The sequence below is a fragment of the Hyperoodon ampullatus genome (genome assembly GCF_949752795.1).
Source record: "Hyperoodon ampullatus genome assembly, chromosome: 5".
Taxonomy (NCBI): Eukaryota; Metazoa; Chordata; class Mammalia; order Artiodactyla; family Ziphiidae; genus Hyperoodon; species Hyperoodon ampullatus.
In genome coordinates this window covers 86,622,239-86,645,107 of record NC_136918.1, presented here as the reverse complement: position 1 = coordinate 86,645,107, position 22,869 = coordinate 86,622,239, and the positions used below count along the sequence as shown (strand labels likewise).

Sequence of the window (22,869 nt, the reverse complement as noted above, 5' to 3'; positions counted from 1 at the left end):
GGACATTAAAAAAAAAATGAAATTGACACTCAAGTTTTTGGGACCATATATCTTAACTGTGAAACTAAACAGATCTATACCTTCTCCTTCCTACAATCAAACCACCTCACAAAAATAAGAAAACTAAAACAATCCAAACATGATTAATAAGTCCTTAAAAGTTTAAAACTTTTAGAGGAAAGGGAAGGAAGTTTTGAAAGGAGGAAACACAAGAACAAGGAAGGGGGAAAGGTTTAAAAGAAAAGGGAGGGGGAATCAATGGGCCTCTCTTTTATTTGGCGACAAGCAAGTGCAAGAAAGTTCATCTGTAATTTGTTCAGTTGTCTGTCTTTTGCACATCTGCGTTCTGGCCAGAAGGGACTTTGAGGTTTTTCTGCAGCACATGAGCATCAGCGGGCTCTATCCTCTTATAGTAGTTCTTCTTTGTCTCAATAATCTCAAAGCCAAACTTTCTGTAGAAGTCAATTGCAGACTCATTGCTGATCTGGACATGCCTGAGATACAAGAGGGTATCGGAAAAAAAAAAAAATTAAGATTCCATCAGCTTTTATGTGTCCTCCACAGATAGCTATTGGTTGGAGCTGGAATACTGCAGACATTTGTTAGACTCTCTTTACAGTTACTAGTTATCAACAAAGATTAGGTATTCATTTCAGAGAAACTTTTGATGACAAATTTATACTTCTAAACTAACTCTTTTTTTTTTTTTTTTTTGCGGTACACGGGCCTCTCACTGTTGTGGCCTCTCCCATTGCGGAGCACAGGCTCCAGACGCACAGGCTCAGCGGCCATGGCTCACGGGCCCAGCCGCTCCGTGGCATGTGGGATCTTCCCGGACCGGGGCACGAACCCGTGTCCCCTGCATCGGCAGGCGGACTCTCAAACACTGCGCCACCAGGGAAGCCCTCTAACCTAACTCTTAATCTAACATTTGGAAGACAGCTAGCTGAGATTAGGAGATACAGGAACAGCGTTTATTTTTAAAATCAACAAAGGTTAAAGTATCATTAACATTTTTTATTTCAAGAGGAGAAAAGGTTCCTGTAATTAAAAGTGCATAAGTAACTATAGGGATGATTCAAAGACCATAGTAACACATTAAAAAATAAACAAACAAAACCTAGGGTCTCAAATGCCTGAATATATCTTTCTGACTGATAAAAAGCATGTTAGCTTTTGAAAATAATTTGTGCTTTCTCAATTACTCCTCAAAACAGCATTATATAATTTAATCTCTCCCAATGCCAAAGTGAAAATGAGAATAATCTCAATATCTGTATTATAAAGAATCCACATAGGGAACTATATTCAATCTCCTGGGATAAACTATAATGGAAAAGAGTATTTAAAAAGAACGTATGGGGGCTTCCCTGGTGGCGCAGTGGTAGAGAGTCCGCCTGCTGATGCAGGGGACACGGGTTCGTGCCCCGGTCAGGGAGGATCCCGCATGCCGTGGAGTGGCTGGGCCCGTGAGCCATGGCCGCTGAGCCTGCGCGTCTGGAGCCTGTGCTCTGCAACGGGAGAGGCCACAACCGTGAGAGGCCTGCATACCGCAAAAAAAAAAAGAAAAAAAAAAAAAAAAGAATGTATGTATGTGTATAAGTCACTTTGCTGTACAGCAGAGATTGGCACAGCATTGTAAATCAACTATACTTCAATGAAAAAAAAAAAGAAAAAGAATTCATAGTTGCCACCTTAGCTTTACTAAGATTCAAGTATAAATCAGCTAGGTACTCTCTGATTTTGATGATTATATTCTACTACTAATGAGCATGTCACTGAGAGCCTTGAACAAAACTCAGAGTGCAAACAGATGGCATGATAAAAGTAATATTAATGGTATTTAATTTCTTAAATTCTGAAGATTTGAGTTTTAATCTTGGTTTCACATATGTGACTTTGGAGCTCCCACCCCAATGTAATAAAGCAAAACAAGAATGTTGTGTCACAGGTTCCTTATCTATTATTAAAACAAACTTCATAACTACCACTTCCATGGTATTTCCCAAAGACAATAAGTGACCAGATTTTAAATTTTCTAGTAAAGATTTCTATTGCCAATTTAGTAAATTCTTTAGATAAGATCATTAAATATGACTTTACTTACAGATAGATGTTGTCAAAAGTGCCATCTTTTTCACAGATGTTTAAGACATGATTTAACATTTTAGTTCCTATTAACAAGACAAACAACAAATAAGTAATCTCATAAAAATCAATCTTTAAACTAAACATCTTACTGAGTCCTAACAGAATTTGAGGTAAACACCAGACATCCTGATTTTCCACAATTTTTTTCTCTCTACACTACCTACTGTGTTTAAAACTGCTAGCAGACAAGCAATCTTTATATACAGCCCTTCCAGGAAGAAGGAAAACAGAAAAAGCAAAAGGGGTATCAGTAACAAATCTATTTATATATAGGGCTTTCAACTGAATTATGTTCAATTGACATATAAAATAGTTCTTTTCCACCTTACTTTATATAATTCAGTAACCCTTTCCCAGTATTCCTAGAAGAAATATTGCCTTAGTGGGGTCAGGAACAGTACCAATGTATTTATGCTTCTTTAAAGAAAAAAACAAAACCAAAAACCACAAATAATTTTACCTATTCCTAGCCTTCGGTATGGTGCCAGACATCCTAGTGTCATGATGTAAAGTCTCTTCTGATTCTGTGAATGATCCACCCTACAGCATACTGCACCTACTGCAATATCATTGAAATAGGCTGCCACGGAAAATATAAAGATAGAAAGTTTAGCAGACAGAATAACACATTTTACTGAATCTTTCCCTCCCCTTGTACAACAACTAAATTGTTATTAGCATTAATTAAATTTTATCAGGTACTCTGCGTATCAATAACCTCAAAAATATCCTATACCTTAAGAATTTAAGACCCCTCTTAAGTATGTGAAAACACAGACACAGCCTAAATAAGAAAAGATATTTAGCATTTCCTTTTGAAATTCAAGTATTTTATTTTATCTTGATTTTTCTCAGAACCTGGATCACCCCCATTTCCTCACTTGTAAAACAAGGAGATTAAATCAGTTAACTCTTTTTTTGCCCTGATATTAAAAACTAGAGGTCAAGAACATGAATAAACAAATGAAGGGAAGAAGAAAAACCATATCATACCAAGTTTTGCTAGCTCGCCAACCTCCAGCACATCCTTATAGAACTTGTCATTGTAGCTGACTGGAAAGATCACCTGGTTTAATCTCTTCAACTGCTTAATATTGTGTGGTGTCACATCTCCCAGCTCGATCCGGCTACTGGAACAAACCAAAATGTACTCAATAAAATATAATTAGCTTCATTTGTTAAGATGGACATATTAAAAGGGTACCAAGTCTTTTTTACATGACTGATAAATCCAACCCTTTCACAGTAACCTTACACTCCTATGAAGATCACCATTTATAAGCAGATTTTGCCAGTCATTCCATCCAGGTTCCAACTCCTAGCTTTCATACAATTGTATACATTTAGAGACAAATACAGTAAACAATAATAATAATAATCCACATATAAATGTTGAAATTTTCAGAAAAATTTAAAGACATCTATTACTGATCAAAAAGACTGATGATACCTAATTGGCAAAGGGGTGGCAAGTAAGATATTTATACTCTGCTGGCAGGGATGTAAACAGATACAATATCTCTGGAAGACAATCTACAACTATGTACTAAAAAGCCTAAAAAGTACATCTCCTTTGTCAAAGTATTCCCACTCTAGGAATTTATTCTAAGAAAATAATCAAAATATGCAAGAATCACGTGTATTCTGGTCACTGGACACAGGAACCACATACACCAGAGTCACAGGGGGTGGCGACCAAATCGAGATTCCTGGACGCCCCACCCCCACCCCCTTCAGAAGCAGAGTCTCTGGAAATGGAACATGGGAATCTACATTTCAGAAACAAAACAAAACCAACCAAACAAACAAAACAAACCCCAGCTTGAAAACTACTTATCAAGAACACAACAGTAGCATTGCTGAGTAACCATACTTAACCAAAACAATCGGTTCCACCAGAAAAGGGATAACCACTAAAAAGTTTCACTCATGGTAATGAAGTTGATTTGCCTACAGAGCTGTCAACAAATTTTTAAGCACTCAAATCAATCTCACCACCACATGCTAAAGGTTGATCAAAAGTGACAAGACAAACCTGAATTATCACCAGCACTATCATTTGTAGAGTTGCTTATATACACTATTTGCCTTCTTAAAAACCTTAACACACCTGAAACTAACACAACATTGTTAATCAACTAAACTCCAATATAAAATAAAAAGTTTTAAAAAATTAAAAAAAAATCTTAACAGTGGGTCATAAAAACATTTAAAGAAAACAATGTCATCCGCCTGCCACTGCAGGGGACACAGGTTCAATCCCTGGTCCGGGGAAGATCCCACCAGGCGCCACAACTATTGAGCCCACGCGCCACAGCTACTGAAGCCCGCGTACCTAGAACCTGTGCTCCGCAACAAGAGAAGCCAGCACAATAAGAAGCCCGCACATTGCAACGAACAGAAGTCCCCGCTAGCCGCAACTAGAGAAAACCTGGGCGCAGCAACAAAGACCCAACGCAGCCAAAATATAAATTAAAAAAATAGTATCTTATAAAAAAAATTGTCAAATCAAACTAAAAATGAGTTAAAAAATAAAACAATCTGATGCCAACCAAGCAGCTAGAAAATGACATATGTCCTACCACTAGGTGCTAGTTCCACATCACAACTGCATTAGTCAATAGCAGGAAAATACAAACAATGCACCCTAATTAACCATTTACATCATATGCACAGAGGTTTTGAAAGCTCTCTGTTACAGAAATGACTAAACAAGAAAGCTAATCATCACACTTTTATAATGGTTAAAAAAAAAAGGAAAAGAAAAAAATCTGAGTGTCCACCATTAGGGGACTGGTTAATTAAATAAAGCATGATACATTTATATTAGAAAGACATTGATATATTGTTTCCTGGGGATATATATATGTATCTCCAACTTTTGTTAACATACAGAAAAATGTTTAAAAGCACATTCAAACAATGTGTGGTTTGTGGGTAATTTTTATAACAATATTCTCTGAAATGTTAATAAGATAATCAGAAACCTCCAGAATGTATTACAGTTCTTAAAAGAACAAAAAAACCTGATTACAGACCATTATATTCATTTGGAACTTTAGCCTTCCTGCCTCAATTATTTCATTTGTATGCTACTGCTTTTCATTATTCATTATTGTGACCGACCACCCTTGTGTATATCTTGCATGTCTTCTTAAAATGTAAGCACACTGAGTTTCTTAGCAGCCACAAAAAATTTTAAGATGCAGGCATCTTAGTAAAAAATATATAGATTTGTTATATTCTCTTTCAATTTCTAGCCACATGAGTAAATACGAAGTAAATATGGCCTTCTTCCCAAGTATTTGACTAAAATGAATTCCCTTCATGACTCATGTCTCTTTTTTAAAAAAATTTATTTATTTAATTTGTATTTATCTTTGGCTGCATTGGCTCTTGGTTGCTGCGCGTGGGCTTTCTCTAGTTGCCACGAGCGGGGGCTACTCTTTGTTGCTGTGCACAGGCTTCGCAGTGTGCAGCTTTCTCACTGCGGTGGCTTCTCTTGTTGAGGTGCACAGGCTCAAGGCGCGAGGGCTTCTGTAGTGGTGGCACGTGGGCTCAGTAGTTGCGGTGCATGGGCTTAGTTACTCCATGGCATGTGGGATCTTCCTGGACCAGGGATCAAACCTGTGTCCCCTGCATCAGCAGACGGATTCTTAACCACTGCGCCACCAGGGAAGTACTGAGTCATGTCTTCTTTACTAGGTTACATCTCATTCACAGAAAAACTTCCCTTTTCATTAAAGCACACCCTGGCTTTCTCTTCTTTAAGGCTGAGGTAAATGACATTTCACCTTAAAATACAGGGATCACATCTTACCTGCACAGTCTCTTCTTCTTTTTTTTGTAAAAAGGATTCCTCCCACTTAATCAATACATCCATCACCTACCTTTTTTTTTTCCTTTGGTAAGAACATTTAAGTTCTACTCTCTTAGCAAATTTAAATTATATGATATGGTGTTATCAAATATGTTATACTTTAGATTCTCCAAACTTATTCACCTTATAGCTGAAAGTTTGTACCCTTTAACCAACCTTTCCCTATCTTCCCCACCTGGAAACCACTTTTCTACTCTCTGTTTCTATGAGCTTAACTTTTTTTTTTTTTTTTTTTTTTAAGATTCCACATACAAGTAATACTATGCAGTATTTGTCTTTCTCTATCTGGCTTATTTCACTCAGCCTAATGCTACTCTTTAGTATTGTACCACAGATTGGGTGCTGTAATTTATTTTAAATATAAGATAGCTTATTATATTGATTATACTTAGAACACACCATTTAAAAATTAATCCAGGGGAATTCCCTGGCGGTCCAGTGGTTAGGACTCCTCGCTTCCACTGTAGGGGGCACGGGATTGATCCCTGGTTGGGGAACTAAGATCCCACATGCCACATGGAAAAAAAAAAAAATTACTCCACTGCACTTAAAAGCCAGTCTCTGTATTTTAATAGTGATTGAAAAATTACATTATGAAATCTAATAGTAAACAACAATAAAGAAAAACTTCAGAATTTAGGAAGTTAAGCTTCTAGATAATAAGTGAAATAACTTGAGTTTTTAAGAGTTTAAGAATAATTTCTAGGTAATTACCATGCTTCAAGTATATGTATAAGTTTTAAAAGGATAATAACCAGGTATTTCATGACTTCATACAGAAGGAAAAGGTGGTCATGGTGCAGTGTGGTAGACTGAAACTAATAAAAGGTAACTACTAAAAAAAATTCCATTAGGGTGGGCAGATCAAGACTAAATACAGAATATAATATTGAATCATTAGGGAATAAGCAGCTTAAACTTTCCATGCCTAATTAAAAAAAACGTGTCTTGATTAAAAACAAAACAAAACAAAAACAAACCCAACACCACAGAAACGAGTTAGACATATACAGTCTTCCAATATTCTTCTATGCACATATATACTGACAAGTTTTTTTTTTTTTTTTTTTTTTGCGGTATGCGGGCCTCCCACTGTTGTGGCCTCTCCCGTTGCGGAGCACAGGCTCCAGACGCGCAGGCTCAGCGGCCATGGCTCACGGGCCCAGCCGCTCCGCGGCATATGGGATCCTCCCAGACCGGGGCACGAACCCGTATCCCCTGCATCGGCAGGCGGACTCTCAACCACTGCGCCACCAGGGAGGCCCTATACTGACAAGTTTTAAAACTGAATTAGAATACTGTGAGTATGGTTCGGTAGCTATTTAAGAAAGAAATTAATCAAGTTTGATTTTTTTAAATTGAAGTACAGTTGATTTACAATATTGTGCCAATCTCTGCTGTACAGCAAAGTGACTCCGTTTTATACATATATATGCATTCTTTGTTTAATATTCTTTTCCATTATGGTTTATCCCAGGAGACTGCATATAGTTCCCTGTGCTATACAGTAGGACCTTGCTGTTTATAATCAATTTTTATTATTACCAGACTGTCAGCATATGCTAGAAACAGAATTTTAAAATGTCTATTAAATATAACTTTGTCAGCAAAATTCACCTTCAGATACAGTTTAACTCTCCTGAACATGATATGTCTGATTGAAATGGAACACTTCTGTAATCCTGATCACTTAGCTCCAAATTATTCTAAGATGTGGATATTCTAAATATATCAGAGTAATATCATCAACTTGTAAATATAATTCAGTAAAGAACGCATAGTACCAAAGGCATAAACATAGAGTTATGTAGAAATATCAAGTAAATTAGAACATCATTTGACTGTAAACAACCAAAAAGCTTTTAGAAGTTAAAAGAACTTGATTAGAAAATTAAATAATATTTTAAGAATTCCATCGTGAATCTAAAATTTTCTATAGTTCTTATGAACATAATAGTTGCCTATTCAAAGCATAAATCAGTTCTATTTCAATAAATATTTCAACACCTATGTGCTAACACCTGGAATGCAAAGGAGTTTACATTCATGTATTTCCCAAACCACAGGCAGTTTGCTATGGTAAAACAAAGTATGCTTTGTGTAAATGTGGAAGCCGGGGTTGGAGAGGAGGGCCTTGCACATCAAGATGGTACTTCATTGTCTTCTCTACATTCTCTAGGTGACCTCAATCTATATATAATCTTATGGATTTAATGCTGCCAACTCCCAAATTTCTGTCTCTAGCCTAGAAATCACTCCTAAATGCCAAAGCATCTCTAGTAGACAGCTCAAATTAAACATATCCAAAACTAGCTATCTGATCTTCCCCACAAAATGTGCTTCACCTGTAGCTTTCCCTATCTCAGTTGGTGGCCTTTCCATTCTTGGCTGCAAGTGTACTCTCACCTCCTTTAGGTGTGTTCAAACGATATGTCAGGAAGTCTTACTCTGACACACCCTTTTTTCCCCTTATAATATTCTTGATAGGTTTTCTTATCAATAAGGTTTGTTGGCCTCAAAGAAAGTTTGGAAGTGTTTCTTCTTGCTCTTCAGTTCTGTCAATGCTTGCTTCTGTATTTTCAACTTATGTTATTAACAGCATAAATATTTGGGACTGTTATGAGTTGATGAATTGATCCTTTTATCATTTTGAAATGTCCCTCTTTGTTGTAATATTCCTTGACTTAAAATCTACTTTATCAATATAGACACACTGTTTTCTTCTAATCAATGTTGCATGGTGTATCTTCTACCACCCTTTACTTTGAACTTCTGTGGCCTTATATTTAAAGTGTCTTTTTATAAACAGCAAATGCATAAGAGTCTTGTTCCTTTAATTTGGTAATCAGAGTATTCAGTCTGTTCAGATTTAATATAATCATTGTCATAGTGTATTCAAGTCCACCAGCTTGCAATTTTCTAATTTGTATCAACTATTAGTTGCTCCTTTATTTTCCAGCCTTTTTTGGGGGTCAATTTAATTTCTTAGGGAAAAAAAATTTTTCTTAGCTAAAACAAAACAAAAAAAACTTAAAAGTTCACATAAACTTTTTTTTAATTCCTTTTTTTTTTTTTGGCTGCATGGCTTGTGGGATCTTAGTTCCCTACCCAGGGATCGAACCCAGGCCCACAGCAGCGAAAGCACCAAGTCCTAACCACTGGACCGCCAAGGAATTCCCTATATAAAACTAACTTCAGGCATATAGTTCTGAGTTTTGACAAATACGTATAGTCACCTAACGACCACAATTATCAAGAAACACAATGGTTCTATCACCCCAAAAGTCTCCCACATGACCCTTTGTAGTTCAGCTCTACCACCACTCCCAGGGAACCATTAATGTTTTCTGTTTCCCATAGTTTTGCCTTTTCAAGAATACCACATAAATGGAATCACACAATACATTCCCATTTTCTTGGCTTCTTTCATTCAGCACAATGCCTTTGAGATTCACCACACTACTGTATCAACTTCATTCCTTGCTATTGCTGAGTAGTACTCCATTGTATGGATGTACCATGGTTTATACTTTTGTTGAAGGGCATTTGGGTGTTTCCAGTTTTTGGAGATTATGAATAAAGCTGCCACAAACAATTTCTGTACAGGTTCTTGTGTGAACATAAGTTTTTCTTTCCCTTGAATAAATACGTAGGAGAGAGGATACTGGATCATTAGTTAAGTGTACAAGAGTTTCAGGTGTTCTGCATCCAAACCAGTGTTTGGCACTATCAACTTTTAAAATTTATGCCATTCTAATAGATGTGTACTGACATTGCACTGCAGTTCTAATTTACATATCCCTAAATAATGGTGAACATCTTTTCATGTACTTCTTTGCTACCCATATTATCTTTGTTGGTAAAGGTGCTGTTGAAATCTTTTGCTCTTAAAAAAATCCTGGGTTCCAATTATTGAGATTTAAGTTACTATGAATACATATCCTTTGCGAGTTATGTATGTTGCAGAGGATTTCTCCCGGTCTGTGGCTTTTTTCATTTTCTTAACAGTGTTTTTCACACAGCAGAAGTTATACATTTTGATGAATTTCTTTTGTGGATCATGCTTTTCAGGGTAATATCTAACAAATCTTTGCCTAACCCAATGCCACTAACATTTAGATTTTTGTTTTCTTCTAGAAGTTTTATTACATTTAGGTGTATGAGCCTCATCCCCTTACATCCCTCTCATTTATTTTTATCTTAAACAGCCCTCTTGAGGTATTATTGACATACTATAAAATTCACCTATTTTAAGTGTACAACTCAATGGTTTTAAACTATTTATAGGGTTGTGAAATCATCACCTCAATTAAGCTTTAGAGTACTCACATCACACCCCCAAAATCCCTTGTGCACAGCTGAGATAAATCCCCTTACCTACTCCAAGCCAGCCACTAAATCTACCTTCTTTCTAAAGACTTGCCATTTCTGAACATTTCATACAATAAATGTGATCTTTTGGACTAGACTTCCTTCACACAGCATAATGTTTTTGAGGTTCATCCATATTGCAATTTGTGTCAGTAGTGGAACAGTACTCCATTGTGTGAATATACCACATTTTGTTTATCCATTTACCACTTGATGGGCATTTTAACTGTATTTACTTCCTGGTTATTATAAACAATGCTGCTACGATTATTGCATACAAGTATGTGTGCAGACATAGGCTTTAGTTTTTTTCTGGTAGATACCTAGAAGTGGGAAATATGTTTCACTTTCATCCCACCCTCCTCTCCCCTGCCCCGTGTCCACATGTCTGTCCTCTATGTCTACGTCTCTATTCCTGCCCTGCAAATAGGTTCATCTGCACCATTTTTCTAGATTCCACATATATGTGTTAATATATGACATTTTTCTTTTTCTGGCTTACTTCACTCTGTATGACAGACTCTAGGTCCATCCACATCTCTAGAAATGACCCCATTTCATTCCTTTTTATGGCTGAGTAATATTCCATTGTATATATGTACCACATCTTCTTTTCCATTCATCTGTCATTGGACATTTAAGTTGTTTCCATGTCCTGGCTATTATAAATAGTGCTGCAATGAACACTGGGGTACATGTTTTACTTTTTAAAGAAACTGCCTGTGGTAGGCAGAATAATGGCCCCCAGAGGCTGTCCATGTTCTAATCTCAGGAACCTTTAATATGTTATTTTACATGAAAAAAGGACTTTGCAGATGTAAGACCCTGAGATGGGAAAATTAACCAGGATTATCTGGGTGGGCCCCCTGTAATCACACAGGTCCTTACGAGTCAGAGAAGATGTGATTAAGAGCACAGACACGAGAGACTTAAAGATGCTATGCTGCTGGCTTTGAAGATGAAGGCTCATGAACCAAGGAATGCAAGTGGTCTTAGAAGCTGAAAAGGCAAGGAAACATATTATCATCTTGAGCCTCTAGAAGAAGCACAGTCCTGTTGTATCAGTTTCCCAGAGCTGCCTTAACAAATTACCACAAACTCAGTGGCTTAAAACAACAGAAATGTATTCTCTCGAAGTACTGGAGGCTGGAAGTCCAAAATCAGAATGTCGGCAGGGCCATGCCCTCTAGGCTCTGGAGCAGAATCTTTCCTTGCCTTTGCCAGCTTCTGGTGGCCTCAGGTGTTTCTTGGCTTGTGGCAGCATAACTCTAATGTCTGCCTCTATCTTCACATGGTCTTCTGTGTGTATGTATGCTCTCTTCTTTTATAAGGACATTAGTCATTTAGGGTCCACCCCAATTGAGTATGACCTCATCTTAATTACATTTGCAAAGACCCTATTTCTAAATAAGGTCACATGCTAAAATTTCAGATAGACAGGAGTCACTATACCTACCATCATCTTGATTTTAACAGAGTGAAACCCCTTTCAGACTTTCGGTCTCAAGAACAAAGATGATACATTTGTGTTGTTTAAGCCACTAAATTTGTAGTAATTTGTTACAGTAGTAGGGGAAAACTAACATGTTGCTCAACTGTTTCCCTAAGTGGCCAGACCATTTACATTTCCATTAGCTATGTTTTAGGGTTCCAGTTTCTCCACATCCTCACCAATACTTTTTACTGCCTTTCTGTTTATAGGTATTCTAGTGGTGTGAAGTGATAATCTCATTTCAGAAGTAAAAGAGTAGGAGTCCATAAAGATGTCTGAGAAACAATGTTCAAGAGAGTAGGGATAAATCTGGAGAAGCAGTGTCGTAAAATCCAAGATTGGGTTCCAAACCTGGCTATACACCAGAATCATTCTGCCGGTTACAAATTCAAATTCCCACATCCTACCTTGGAATCTTTACTTCTGTAACAAAGCTTGTTCTTTTAACCATACAAATTAAACACCCACTTTAATCAAGAAACTTCCTACTGCATGTGTGTAAATTTCTAAATCCAAGGAGTCTGGTAAGGGAAATAGAGACTAAAGACAGGCACAGGGAAGTGGAATAGACCACTGCAAAAAAATACACTATATGATCAGAGTGGGTTTCCATAAAATGTTAATCATTTCCCCATAAAATGTCAATCATTTCCCTTATGCAAGCAGTACAGTATGTTACACTATAGCTTTAATGTATGTGACATAACTGTTATTGAGGAACTGTGACTCAAACTCAAATCAGCCTAACTCTGAAAGCTGGGTTTTTAAAATCACTACACTGAATGCTTACTTCAGGTAAGATTTCAGTATAATTTAACAATATAGACTATTTTTCATTTATTGGTTCAAGACCTCTGTTCTGTAGATAAGCCCCAAATTCCTGGCCTAAAAGTCAAATCAGCTATGTGGCCACATCTACTTGACTCAACAATTTTTTGTTTTTCCAAATTAACTTGGTTGCTAATACTTAAATCAGAAGATTTTACATAAAGCCTACGTTTCTTGTTTTACTCATTTACCTTATCTGCTTGGTCCAGGTCCTAGGTTCCTGTTGGCACTAGAGTTCACAACGCTAACTAAAAAACTGAAGACAGTAGTTATTAAAGTAACTAAATTATTCTCTTAGCTCAAGTAAATTCACGTGACATGTTATTTTTTCTTGTTTTTCAAATCCATAACAAACTCTAACGCATCTTCATAACAAAGTTTTGAGACTAAGATCTAAGGGGGGGGACAGACTCATACAGCACAAGCATCCACAGAAATGTGAACCAAGTCCTTAGATCTGGAAAACACATCTACTTGCCTCCTAGTTTTAGAGAGTAGCACCACAAGATTAGCCTGTTACTCAGTCAAATCTCAGATAATCTTTGCACTTAGAATATGGTAGTAGGAAACCTTTACCCTTGGCTTAAAAAACAAGTGGTATGATAAAATGGGAAAACTATTTAGTACAGCAACATCAGATAATAAGCATTCAAATGTTTCTGGCTTTTAAGGGTAATGTCAATTATGGCCATAATTACAAAAACAAAATTTAGTGGCAATATTCTGAAAGGCCACAAGATGGAGATACGACTACACAAAAGTGGGTCTTTCTTGTGCAAAGTCTGACTGCTAAAGTTACATAGCAAAAAGAGGAAATGATGTACAGAGAAAGCTTAAAGCCTTTATACTTTAGATGGGTATTTAAGTGCACCCTGGCACAAAATTTTAACTGTCTGGTCACTTCTTATGGAGAGTGTTTGATCTGGAAGGGACCTTAGAACCACTGGCTCTCTTCCCCTTCATTTTGCAGATAGAACTGAAGCCCAGAGACAGATGTGCCTGTAGTATACAGTCAATTATCAATAAAGCCAGAATCAGGCTTATGTCTACGAATTCCATTATAGTGCAAGATTAGCCACACCATATGACTTCCCTCAAAGGAGTCATCTTTACTTCTCAAGGTTAAGAGAGAGAGAGAAATACCCAACATTTATCTAAGGTGTACTGATAAAGGACTTTTGTATAAAATTTAAGTCTTTTAGCAAGGATCAAAGTATGCCCATGGTCCTTTGATTAAAAATTTCAAGGGGCTTAGAGATAATTTTTTCTTAGCTAGCAGCAATCTGGTTCTAAACTCTTGCCTTCAAGTAAATTACATGAAAGAGTGATTCCTCTAAAGTATAAATTCTTTCAACCTAAAAGTAAGCCCATTCAGCACTTATCAAAGCACAGCTTAAATACTAACTGCTCATGAGGCCTTAACCTGTCATCCTGCTGAGATTTCCACCTCATTTGAACTATATTAGTTGTACTCTTCCAAGGCACAGAACTTCTGCACTGCTATAAGCGTCTGTTTTCGAACCTTACCTCTTCTACTGAACTACAAGACTTAGGGCAGAACCTCAACTATTTCAAGGATTGCTAAATTACTTTTAGTAAATCTAAGAATCTCTAGGACCTTAGTAAAACTGATGAGCTCTCTTTCATCTCATCTAGATTTTAGAGCAGTTTCTCAATCTTGGTACTACTGATATTTAGGGCTTGATAATTTTTTTGTGAGGGGTTTCCCAGAGCACCTTGGGATGTTTAGCAGCATTGCTAGCCTTACCCACTAGATGTCAGTAACCATCCCACCCCACTGTGACAACTAAAAATGTCTCCAGACATTATCAGATGTCCGGAGTGGGGTGGGAGGTGTACCGCTGGTTCAGAGTCACTGTTCTAGAGGTTTAGTAGTATCAAAAAAGCAGTGGTGGGTGAATCAGTCCTCCAAGCTGTGTGACTGCAAGTATCAGGTGTGTAAAAATCTCAGTAATTATTTGGTTGGGTACTAGAAATGCTAAACACACACAGGGACACAATATACTCAAGGTTATAACCTAAAAAAGAATAAAATCATCCTTTGAAAAATTTTTCCATCGTTATATGTTCAATTAGGAGAGCCCCTTCCCAGCTACGGCTCTTCCCCTACTACTACCTAAACACTGATGTTTTTACTTACAAATCTCTGAATTCAAGCACATATTTCCAACGGCTTACTGGCTATCTCTACAGGAATCACAAATTCAACACATCAAAAACTGAACTCATCGTTCTCCATAGGAAATCTGTTCTCTACCTTTACGAACAGCTCCGTCATTCATCCAATACAGAGACACTGAGCTTTAGATGTACTCTAACATCCCAGTTTAATCCCTGGTAATTCTGCCTCCCAACTAACTTTATAACCTGTTCCTATACCCTTTCTCTGAGCAGCATGGTTCAGGCCATCATTTCAACCCCTCATTTCAACACATATTTTAATAGCCTAATAAAGGGGAATAAGACTAGAGCCAAGGAGACAAAGCCATCACAATGCAGTCAGAATAATCCTTCTAAAACACAAATCTGACCACTTTACTTCTCTTCATAAAATGTTTCAAAAAAGTTGTGCATAATCTACCAAATAAAATTCAAGTAGCCCTTCATCACCTAGCTGTGGCCACTGGCCTAGCCTTCTCCCCAACAACCCCCCATTGTTTTTTGGCCATATAAAACTACTCAAAAACCCCACCACCCAACAAGCTTTCTTCCCTTCTTGGCCCACCTCTATATTTGTTTTATACCATATTTATAGATACATTAGTAGACTATGGATACTATCTTAGAGCTACTGTGAGGATTAAATGAGACTATTGCCTGGCACATTGCCTTAACAGTGCCTCCTCCATAAAAGGTAATAGTGGCATGGGGAAAGGATGGGAGAGCAGGTCCCAAAAAGCAGACACAAGAGCAAAATGAAGAGTGCAGCTTAAAAGAGAACAATTCAAATATGATTCCAAAGTTTTGTTTCTTGGTATCATAGAAAGCTAGAGCTGACAGAGACCAGGAATGGCAAACATGCAACACACGTGCCATTAATAATCAATGACATCACTTGTTTTCCCCACAGTCTGAGAACTCATCAAAGCTATCAACAGACTAAATATAATACTGATAAGATACTATCAACAGATTAGAACTGGCACAAGAACTCAAACCTTTGGCCTTTCCTATTCAGGTTCAAGCTGTTCTCTTTAAAGACAAAGAAATGAGGGAATTCCTGGTGGTCCAGTGGTTAGGACTCAGTGATTTCACTGCCGGGGCCTGGGTTCAATCCCTGGTTGGGGAACTAAAGATCCCACAAGCTGCAAAAGAGACAAAGAAATGAGGGCCCAGAAGCCAAGAAACTTATTAGTCAGTGTCCCTACTACTGCTAACTATTATTGGTGGCACACTGAACTATAAAATGTGGTTGCTTTTTGTCCAAATGCCTTTTGCATTATAGTAAGCCTCCTTTTTGAAGATAAATTATGCTACAAATAACAAACTCTACATTCTGGGGGTTGGGGGGCATCCAAATATTTCCTTAAATATATCTTAGTTTTCTGGAAGGAGAAATAAGAAATATTTAAAATGCATACAAATGGCCAGTAAAAGTGGGAAATGTCCAACTCCACACCAAGTAATCAACAAGAAAGGAAGAAAGAAAGGCCATTTATCACCTAATCAGCAAAGTAAAATTAGAATTAAGGGTATATGTGTATATGTCCTCAAAACCAACTTGTCAAGAAACTATTAGTTATTTCTATCATTTTAGAAATGCTCAATGTATGCCACTCATCGCAGACAAAGGTAATTTACACCACCCATCACTGAAATGGCAGCCACAATGTCTTCCTCCATTTTCCTTTAAGTTTCTGCAAGTGCTCCTCCCTTTCTCCACCAGCCCTTGAAGAAGAGAAGGGCACTCTCATACACTGCTGGCAGTATAAATTGTTACTATCTTTCTGGAGGTCAGTTGGCAACAAATATCGGAGCTTTAAAAATGGCAGTACTTTCTGATCCAAAAAATTCTCCTCTAGTGAATTATCCAAAAGAAATAATTAAGGATGTGTGTCCAGTAGTTATACAAGGAAGCATTCTGCTCTACCGAAGACTGAGAGGAGAAGTCTGAACTTGGGAAACAAGGTTTTCCCTTAAGAACAGCTTCAGCAATGACAGAGGTAGAATACAGGTTGTACTAGCTCAGGCAAGGCAAATACATACTTCCAATTACCCCTTCATTTACCCAGAGGATATGACTGGATTATAATATCTTAATTGAAAACCAGGAGTGGTTACCACAGAGGTATAAACAGCCACACACTATGTGTTGTCCCACATTTGAAACATTTACCATCCAGGAACTAGATCCTAAGGGAAGAAATCATATTTTAGACAATTTTGTTTTTTTCAGGGTCTAGCACAGCACAGTCCAACAGAAATATAATTCGAGTCACATATGTAATTTAAAAATTTCTAGGTCCAGGGTTCAAATCCCTGTTAAAAAAACACTTTTTCCCCTTAATATCTACACTAACAAGCCAAAAAGAAACAGCTGAAATCATTGCAACATGTAATCAAAATAAAATTAATGACCTTTTAAAAAAATCTTTTTTTCATACTAAGTCTTTAAATCCAGTGCACATTACACTTACGGCACGTCTCAATTCAGATGGTAATTTTCCTTGGAAATGTTTTATCTGTACTTATATTTCATAAAATTTACAGTGGATTCACATACCCAAGTTGTTCGAAACATAAGAATTGTCCAACAACTGACATTTTAACTCAGCTCCTCAGTAACACAAGACACATTTCAACTGCTCCACAGCCAACCATAGCTAGTCACTACTGTACTAGACAAGACAGGACTAACGTTCTGCACTGAATGAATGTAAACAGCAGATGATGGAAGAGAACAGCTCAAGAGAAAGGAGTGTTCTGTGATAGCACAATTATACAATTTTGTAGTTATTAAACTATAATCATACAATTCTCATTTCTATGATGCGAAGGATGTTTCTATTGATTAGTACTGGTATTCTAACGGTTTCTGTAGGCTGCACTTTTAAAAAAAGAAAAAAGGACAGCCATTTAAATAATTGAGAAGGTGTATCTTTCCAGATGGCACAAAGCTGGAAGCCATAGCTAATACCTAGAAGAGAAAATCAGGAGTCAAAAGAATTTCTACAGGGCTTCCCTGGTGGCACAGTGGTTGAGAATCTGCCTGCCAATGCAGGGGACACGGGTTCGAGCCCTGGTCTGGGAAGATCCCACATGCCACGGAGTAACTAGGCCCGTGAGCCACAACTACTGAGCCTGCGTGTCTGGAGCTTGTGCTCCACAACAAGAGAGGCCGCGACAGTGAGAGGCCGGCGCACCGCGATGAAGAGTGACCCCCGCTCGCTGCAACTAGAGAAAGCCCACGCACAGAAAAGAAGACCCAACACAGCCTAAATAAATAAATAAATAAATAAATAAATAAATAATTAAAAAAAAAAAAAAAGAATTTCTACAGACCAAAAGAGAGGATTTAGCAAAGTGAAATTTAATATAGATATTAGTTTGGTCTGGCAAAAGCACTGGCTTTGAAAGATAATGCTTTATGAGTGCCTTTTAAAAATCTTTTCCAACCCACAGTTCTTGATTATTGTGCATTTTGTTCAGAACTTTACCAACAGCTGTCCACAATTTGGGGAAGAAATCACAACACTGATGGCAACACAGCGTTACTCACCAATGCACACATCTGTACTGGTAGCAGATATACTTTTTAAATTATACAGTTGATTATATTTACAGATAGATGCAAACACCTGATCTGATGATTTATGGTGTTATTGCACCTGCTCATCTGCATAATGAAATAGATATCTTACTGCAGTTTACTTTCCTTTTATTCTCCTTTATATTAGTTAGGATATTGATTTTTTAAAATTATGGTACAGACAGGTTATATTTTATATGAATTCATCTGAACAAAGCAAGAGAACATTACAAAGTATTTGTTAAAATCCAGTAACTTAATCAACATCCCACAAATCACTGGCTTCACAGAAGCAAGGAGTATGAATTGCAGTTTTACAAAAGTTCCCGAATTCTATATACTTCAGCCTTACTGGTTTTCTTTTTTTGTTTTTGTTTTTCCCTGCAATAAAACCTTAAAAAGAAAAACTTTTATTGACGTGTAAGATACACTCGGTAAAGAGCACAAATCTTGTTACAGCTCAATGATTTTATACATATGTATACACCTCGGCAACCAATACCCAAGGTAAAGATACAGAATGTCTCTAGCACCTCAGTAAAGTTATCTGTGCCCTTTCCCAGTCCATAAACTGTCAGAGGTAACAATTATTTTCTGAGTTCTTCAACATAGACTCATTTCTACTTGCAGAATCTTATATTTTAACACTTCAATTAGGAAACTACACTGTTCTATATACTATATTATTGCTGTCATCTTTACTTTGTTCACATCTAGTTAAAGACATCTTTATTAGAATTTACACCTCTTTGCTACAATTGAAGGGCAAATGGATTCAGTTTTACTTTCTATTATATCGACTAATTACACTGCCGTCTCATTTCAGTCACGGCTGTGTATAGCATACCTTCTTGCTTGAATATCGCCCTCCCTAGAGGGGAACAGATAAAAATAATCAGCTTACCATCCACAAATTCAACCTATAATGTCCCTGGTTCATAAAAGCAAGCAACCTCAGTACAAGGGAAGTAATACCTCATAATATACTTCAAATTTCTAAACCATGCATATAAATGCATGCAGTAATTAACAACTGGAAGTTTATCTACTATGGAGGAAAGGCAAATACGTGCCAATACCACGGAATGTCCTACTGCTAGTAATAAAAAACTAAGTAAAAATATGAAGAAAAAGCCAGGTAAAATAGTTAAGTTTTAAAAGTTTCAAAATGATAGACAATATAGGCAACGATGTAAAATATTGAAACAGTAGACTGATTCAGGGTGAGGAGTTCTGCATGTTTTCAATTTTAGATATTTGTATTCAACTTACAGTTCAATTAGCTCAATATACAATAAAACACTTAGCAAATAAAATTTCGTACAAAAACCACATAATCAGGACCACTGTTTCATTTTCACAGGCCTTCATAAACCAAGAGTCAGGACTATAACACTGACTACATTGTACACGGTGATACAAATCTTTGAACTCAAGAACCTTAAAATCTTTTAAATAATATCCACTGTCTTCATTTGTTCAGTGCCTTAAGGGCAAGACTAACAAATGAAAAAAATTTTACAGTCCCATCTTACCTGGGAGTTAGTTCACCTTAGAAGTTCCTCTGAAATCATCTTAAAAGTTTACCATTAAGAACATGATCTTAAGCTCCCAATAGTAAGTAAGAGGTGATAGGAACTAGACTTAAGAACTCTACATTTTAGGCATAGTTGCTGGCATAAGGTACAGGTTCAATAACTATAATTTCCTCTAAATTTGACCAGTTACTCATTTCTGGAGATTGGCCTCCATCAGTTTGTTACATATAAAAAAACCATTTTAAATAAAAAGATAATTGCCTCATGAGTAGGTTAACTGAAGGTAGATTACTTCTATTGCCAAGTTAGTATCAGGAAGAGCATTACATCCTAGGCAGACTGAGCTAGACCAAAACATTTTGGATCTAAACATCCAGAATAATTCCTTGGAGGCACTCCTTTATAAATCCATGCACAATCTCAAAACCAAGAACTCTTCAGCCTCATTTTTATTACTTTAACAAAGACAAATAAGCACTGAGGGCCAATGAGAACACAAAAACAAGTAAGAGACAGCATCCATACTCAAGGAAAAAAGAGATAAATCTCGCCAAGTTATACTGGATCATATACAAAACAGCCAAACTTCCTAGATCATGATTCAAGTGCAGCACATACTACAAATACCCCTCAATTAGTATCCTGATTGGAGCTCTTTAGAACTTGATGTGAGTTAATGCAGGTACTGTGAAAATTTCTTCATGATTTCTAAACTTGATACAAAACACGCAACTCAACATTACAGTGGATTCTCAATATTTAAAGCAAAATCAGAGTAAAGAATCACGCTACAGACCTTCAAATTAAACTTTCTTGGACCTCTTCTGCGACCTCAAACACATATACACACCGAAGTAATATACAGACCCTTGTTTTAGGCAGTATGAGATTACTTCGAACACTGACTTCTACATCTTCAAAAGGGTTGCTAAACAGTCTGAAAGGCTTCGCTAACTCAAAACAGTTGCAATTCTTTTTTTTTTTTTTTGCGGTACGCGGGCCTCTCACTGTTGTGGTCTCTCCCGTTGCGGAGCACAGGCTCCGGATGCGCAGGCTCAGCGGCCATGGCTCACGGGCCCAGCCGCTCCGCGGCATATGGGATCCTCCCAGACCGGGGCACGAACCCGTATCCCCTGCATCGGCAGGCGGACTCTCAACCACTGCGCCACCAGGGAGGCCCAGTTACAATTCTTTAATTGACTTGCTATCGTAGAAAACACTCAGCGCCTCGGAAAGCTTTTAACACTGATTAAGATTCCATTTCGTTCTTTAAGGAGGGTAAAGGCAAGCTTCAAAACGGCTCACTCCGTCAATATGTTAAAACACCGTGTTAGGTAATTAATACTTTAACGGTATGCAATTTAATAGTAAGATGACATCTTATCCAAATGGAAATAGTCGAACCAAAATAATCCCTAACTTTGTCCAAGAGGGAACCTGTGAAAGAATATTCACTTTGCCAAACCCCTGAAGAAAGCTTCACTAGGCACCCAGACCCCCTAGCGGCACAAGGGCAACAGTAAGCGGCTGGAGCAATAGCTCCACCTACTGATCAGCAATACTTCCTTAAACATTTTGGCACCCCAAGTCTTCAGTGCTCACGCTCTCTCCCCCTCCTCCACCCGCTCTGACCCAACCCAAATCCAGTTGAGTCACTAGCTCTTAATACTCCTTTCCGTGCTCTTTATTCCAATTCCTGCTCCCTCCAGAAGGTTCTGCACCGTTTCCAAGTGTGAATAAGCCCGAAAGGTGTCAAAGACCACAGTTCTCAGTGTCGAGCCGGTATCTGAAGAGGACAACCAGACCGCTTCACTCGGAGGGGCGGGCCGGGGGTGGCTCCGCCGTCCGCTCCCGGGCAGGAGGCCCCAGGCGCCTCACGATAGCTTTTCCCCGCCGCCCCACTCAGCAGCTGGTGTGCACTAAACCCGCACTCGTCCTCCAGGCCCAAACCCTAGGTACCCCGGGTCTCGCCCGCCAACAGCCGGAGCCGAGCCTCCGCCCCCTCCATGAGCAGAGAAGCCCAGAAACCTCCCTCCGCCGGGTCTTCGCCCGGAGTCTCTCTCTTCCTTCGCAGCCCCTCTCCCCCTCCGGTCGGGCCCTGCCCGGCTGCCCTTCCTCACCCTTTCATCTTCCCCGCCTGCTGAGGCCGTTGTTACCACCGATATCAACGCCGTTGTCGTCGCCGCCCTGAGCTCTCCGCGCCCTCAGCTTGGGCCACTCCACCCCGCAAGCCGGCCTCCTCGCTTACGGCAGGGAGGTGAGGGGGTGACGGAGGCCGCGAGAGTCGAGCGCGGCCCTGCGTCTCCAGAGGGGGCGGGGGTGCCTCCCGCCGCCGCGCTGGTGCCGCCGCTTCTCCACACGTGCACACGGGGCACTCGCCTCCCGCCCTCCGCCACCGCAGCCGCCAGCCAGACCCGCCGCCGCGCTGTGACCTTTCACCCCGCCCCCTCTGCGCGCCGGCGCGTCGGCAGCCCGGCGCGCAGCCGCACTGCAGGCCTCCGAGTACCCTTCCCCCTCCACTTGAGGACCTCCATCTTTCTACTGGGCTCTGCCTTCTGGCGTCATCTTCCTCCTCCCATATCTTACGACGCAATTTGTGGGGCTTGCCGGGTAGGCCTTGGCGGTAAAAGCCAGATTTTTCCACCCCTCCCTCACGTCTCCCACTTCAACAAGATCAGTCTTCCCCGGCCCTGGTCCTCCCAGCTGGTAGTCTCCAGTATGACCTTCAAACGCTCCTGTCTCCTAATAAGATTTTATAAAGCTGGTTCCTCTAAATGTAAAGAAGCCTGTGGGAGACTTAAGTAAATTAGTGCTTTTAAGACAAATAGGTGTAATTAAC

The 22,869-nt window shown here is 38.7% G+C and overlaps 1 protein-coding gene across 1 annotated transcript; it reads right to left on the bottom strand.

Annotated features, from left to right (window-relative positions):
* Window positions 1-262: 262 nt before the first annotated feature.
* Window positions 263-22,395, bottom strand: NAA50 (N-alpha-acetyltransferase 50, NatE catalytic subunit). The gene is made up of 5 exons (XM_079705410.1): window positions 22,151-22,395; window positions 3,145-3,281; window positions 2,612-2,731; window positions 2,108-2,174; window positions 263-494 (listed from the first exon to the last, which is right to left on the bottom strand). Exons 1-5 carry the CDS (start codon window positions 22,156-22,158, stop codon window positions 317-319), a joined length of 510 nt encoding a protein of 169 aa, XP_079561536.1. The 5' UTR covers window positions 22,159-22,395; the 3' UTR covers window positions 263-316.
* Window positions 22,396-22,869: the final 474 nt, after the last annotated feature.

Excerpts from the sequence above, each read along its gene's own strand:
- NAA50 (XM_079705410.1), bottom strand. Across the intron at positions 2,732-3,144 it reads TGGCGAGCTAGCAAAACTTG|CCTATTTCAATGATATTGCA; the intron begins GTATGATATGGT and ends TTTCCGTGGCAG. Across the intron at positions 495-2,107 it reads ACTTTTGACAACATCTATCT|GCATGTCCAGATCAGCAATG; the intron begins GTAAGTAAAGTC and ends CTTGTATCTCAG.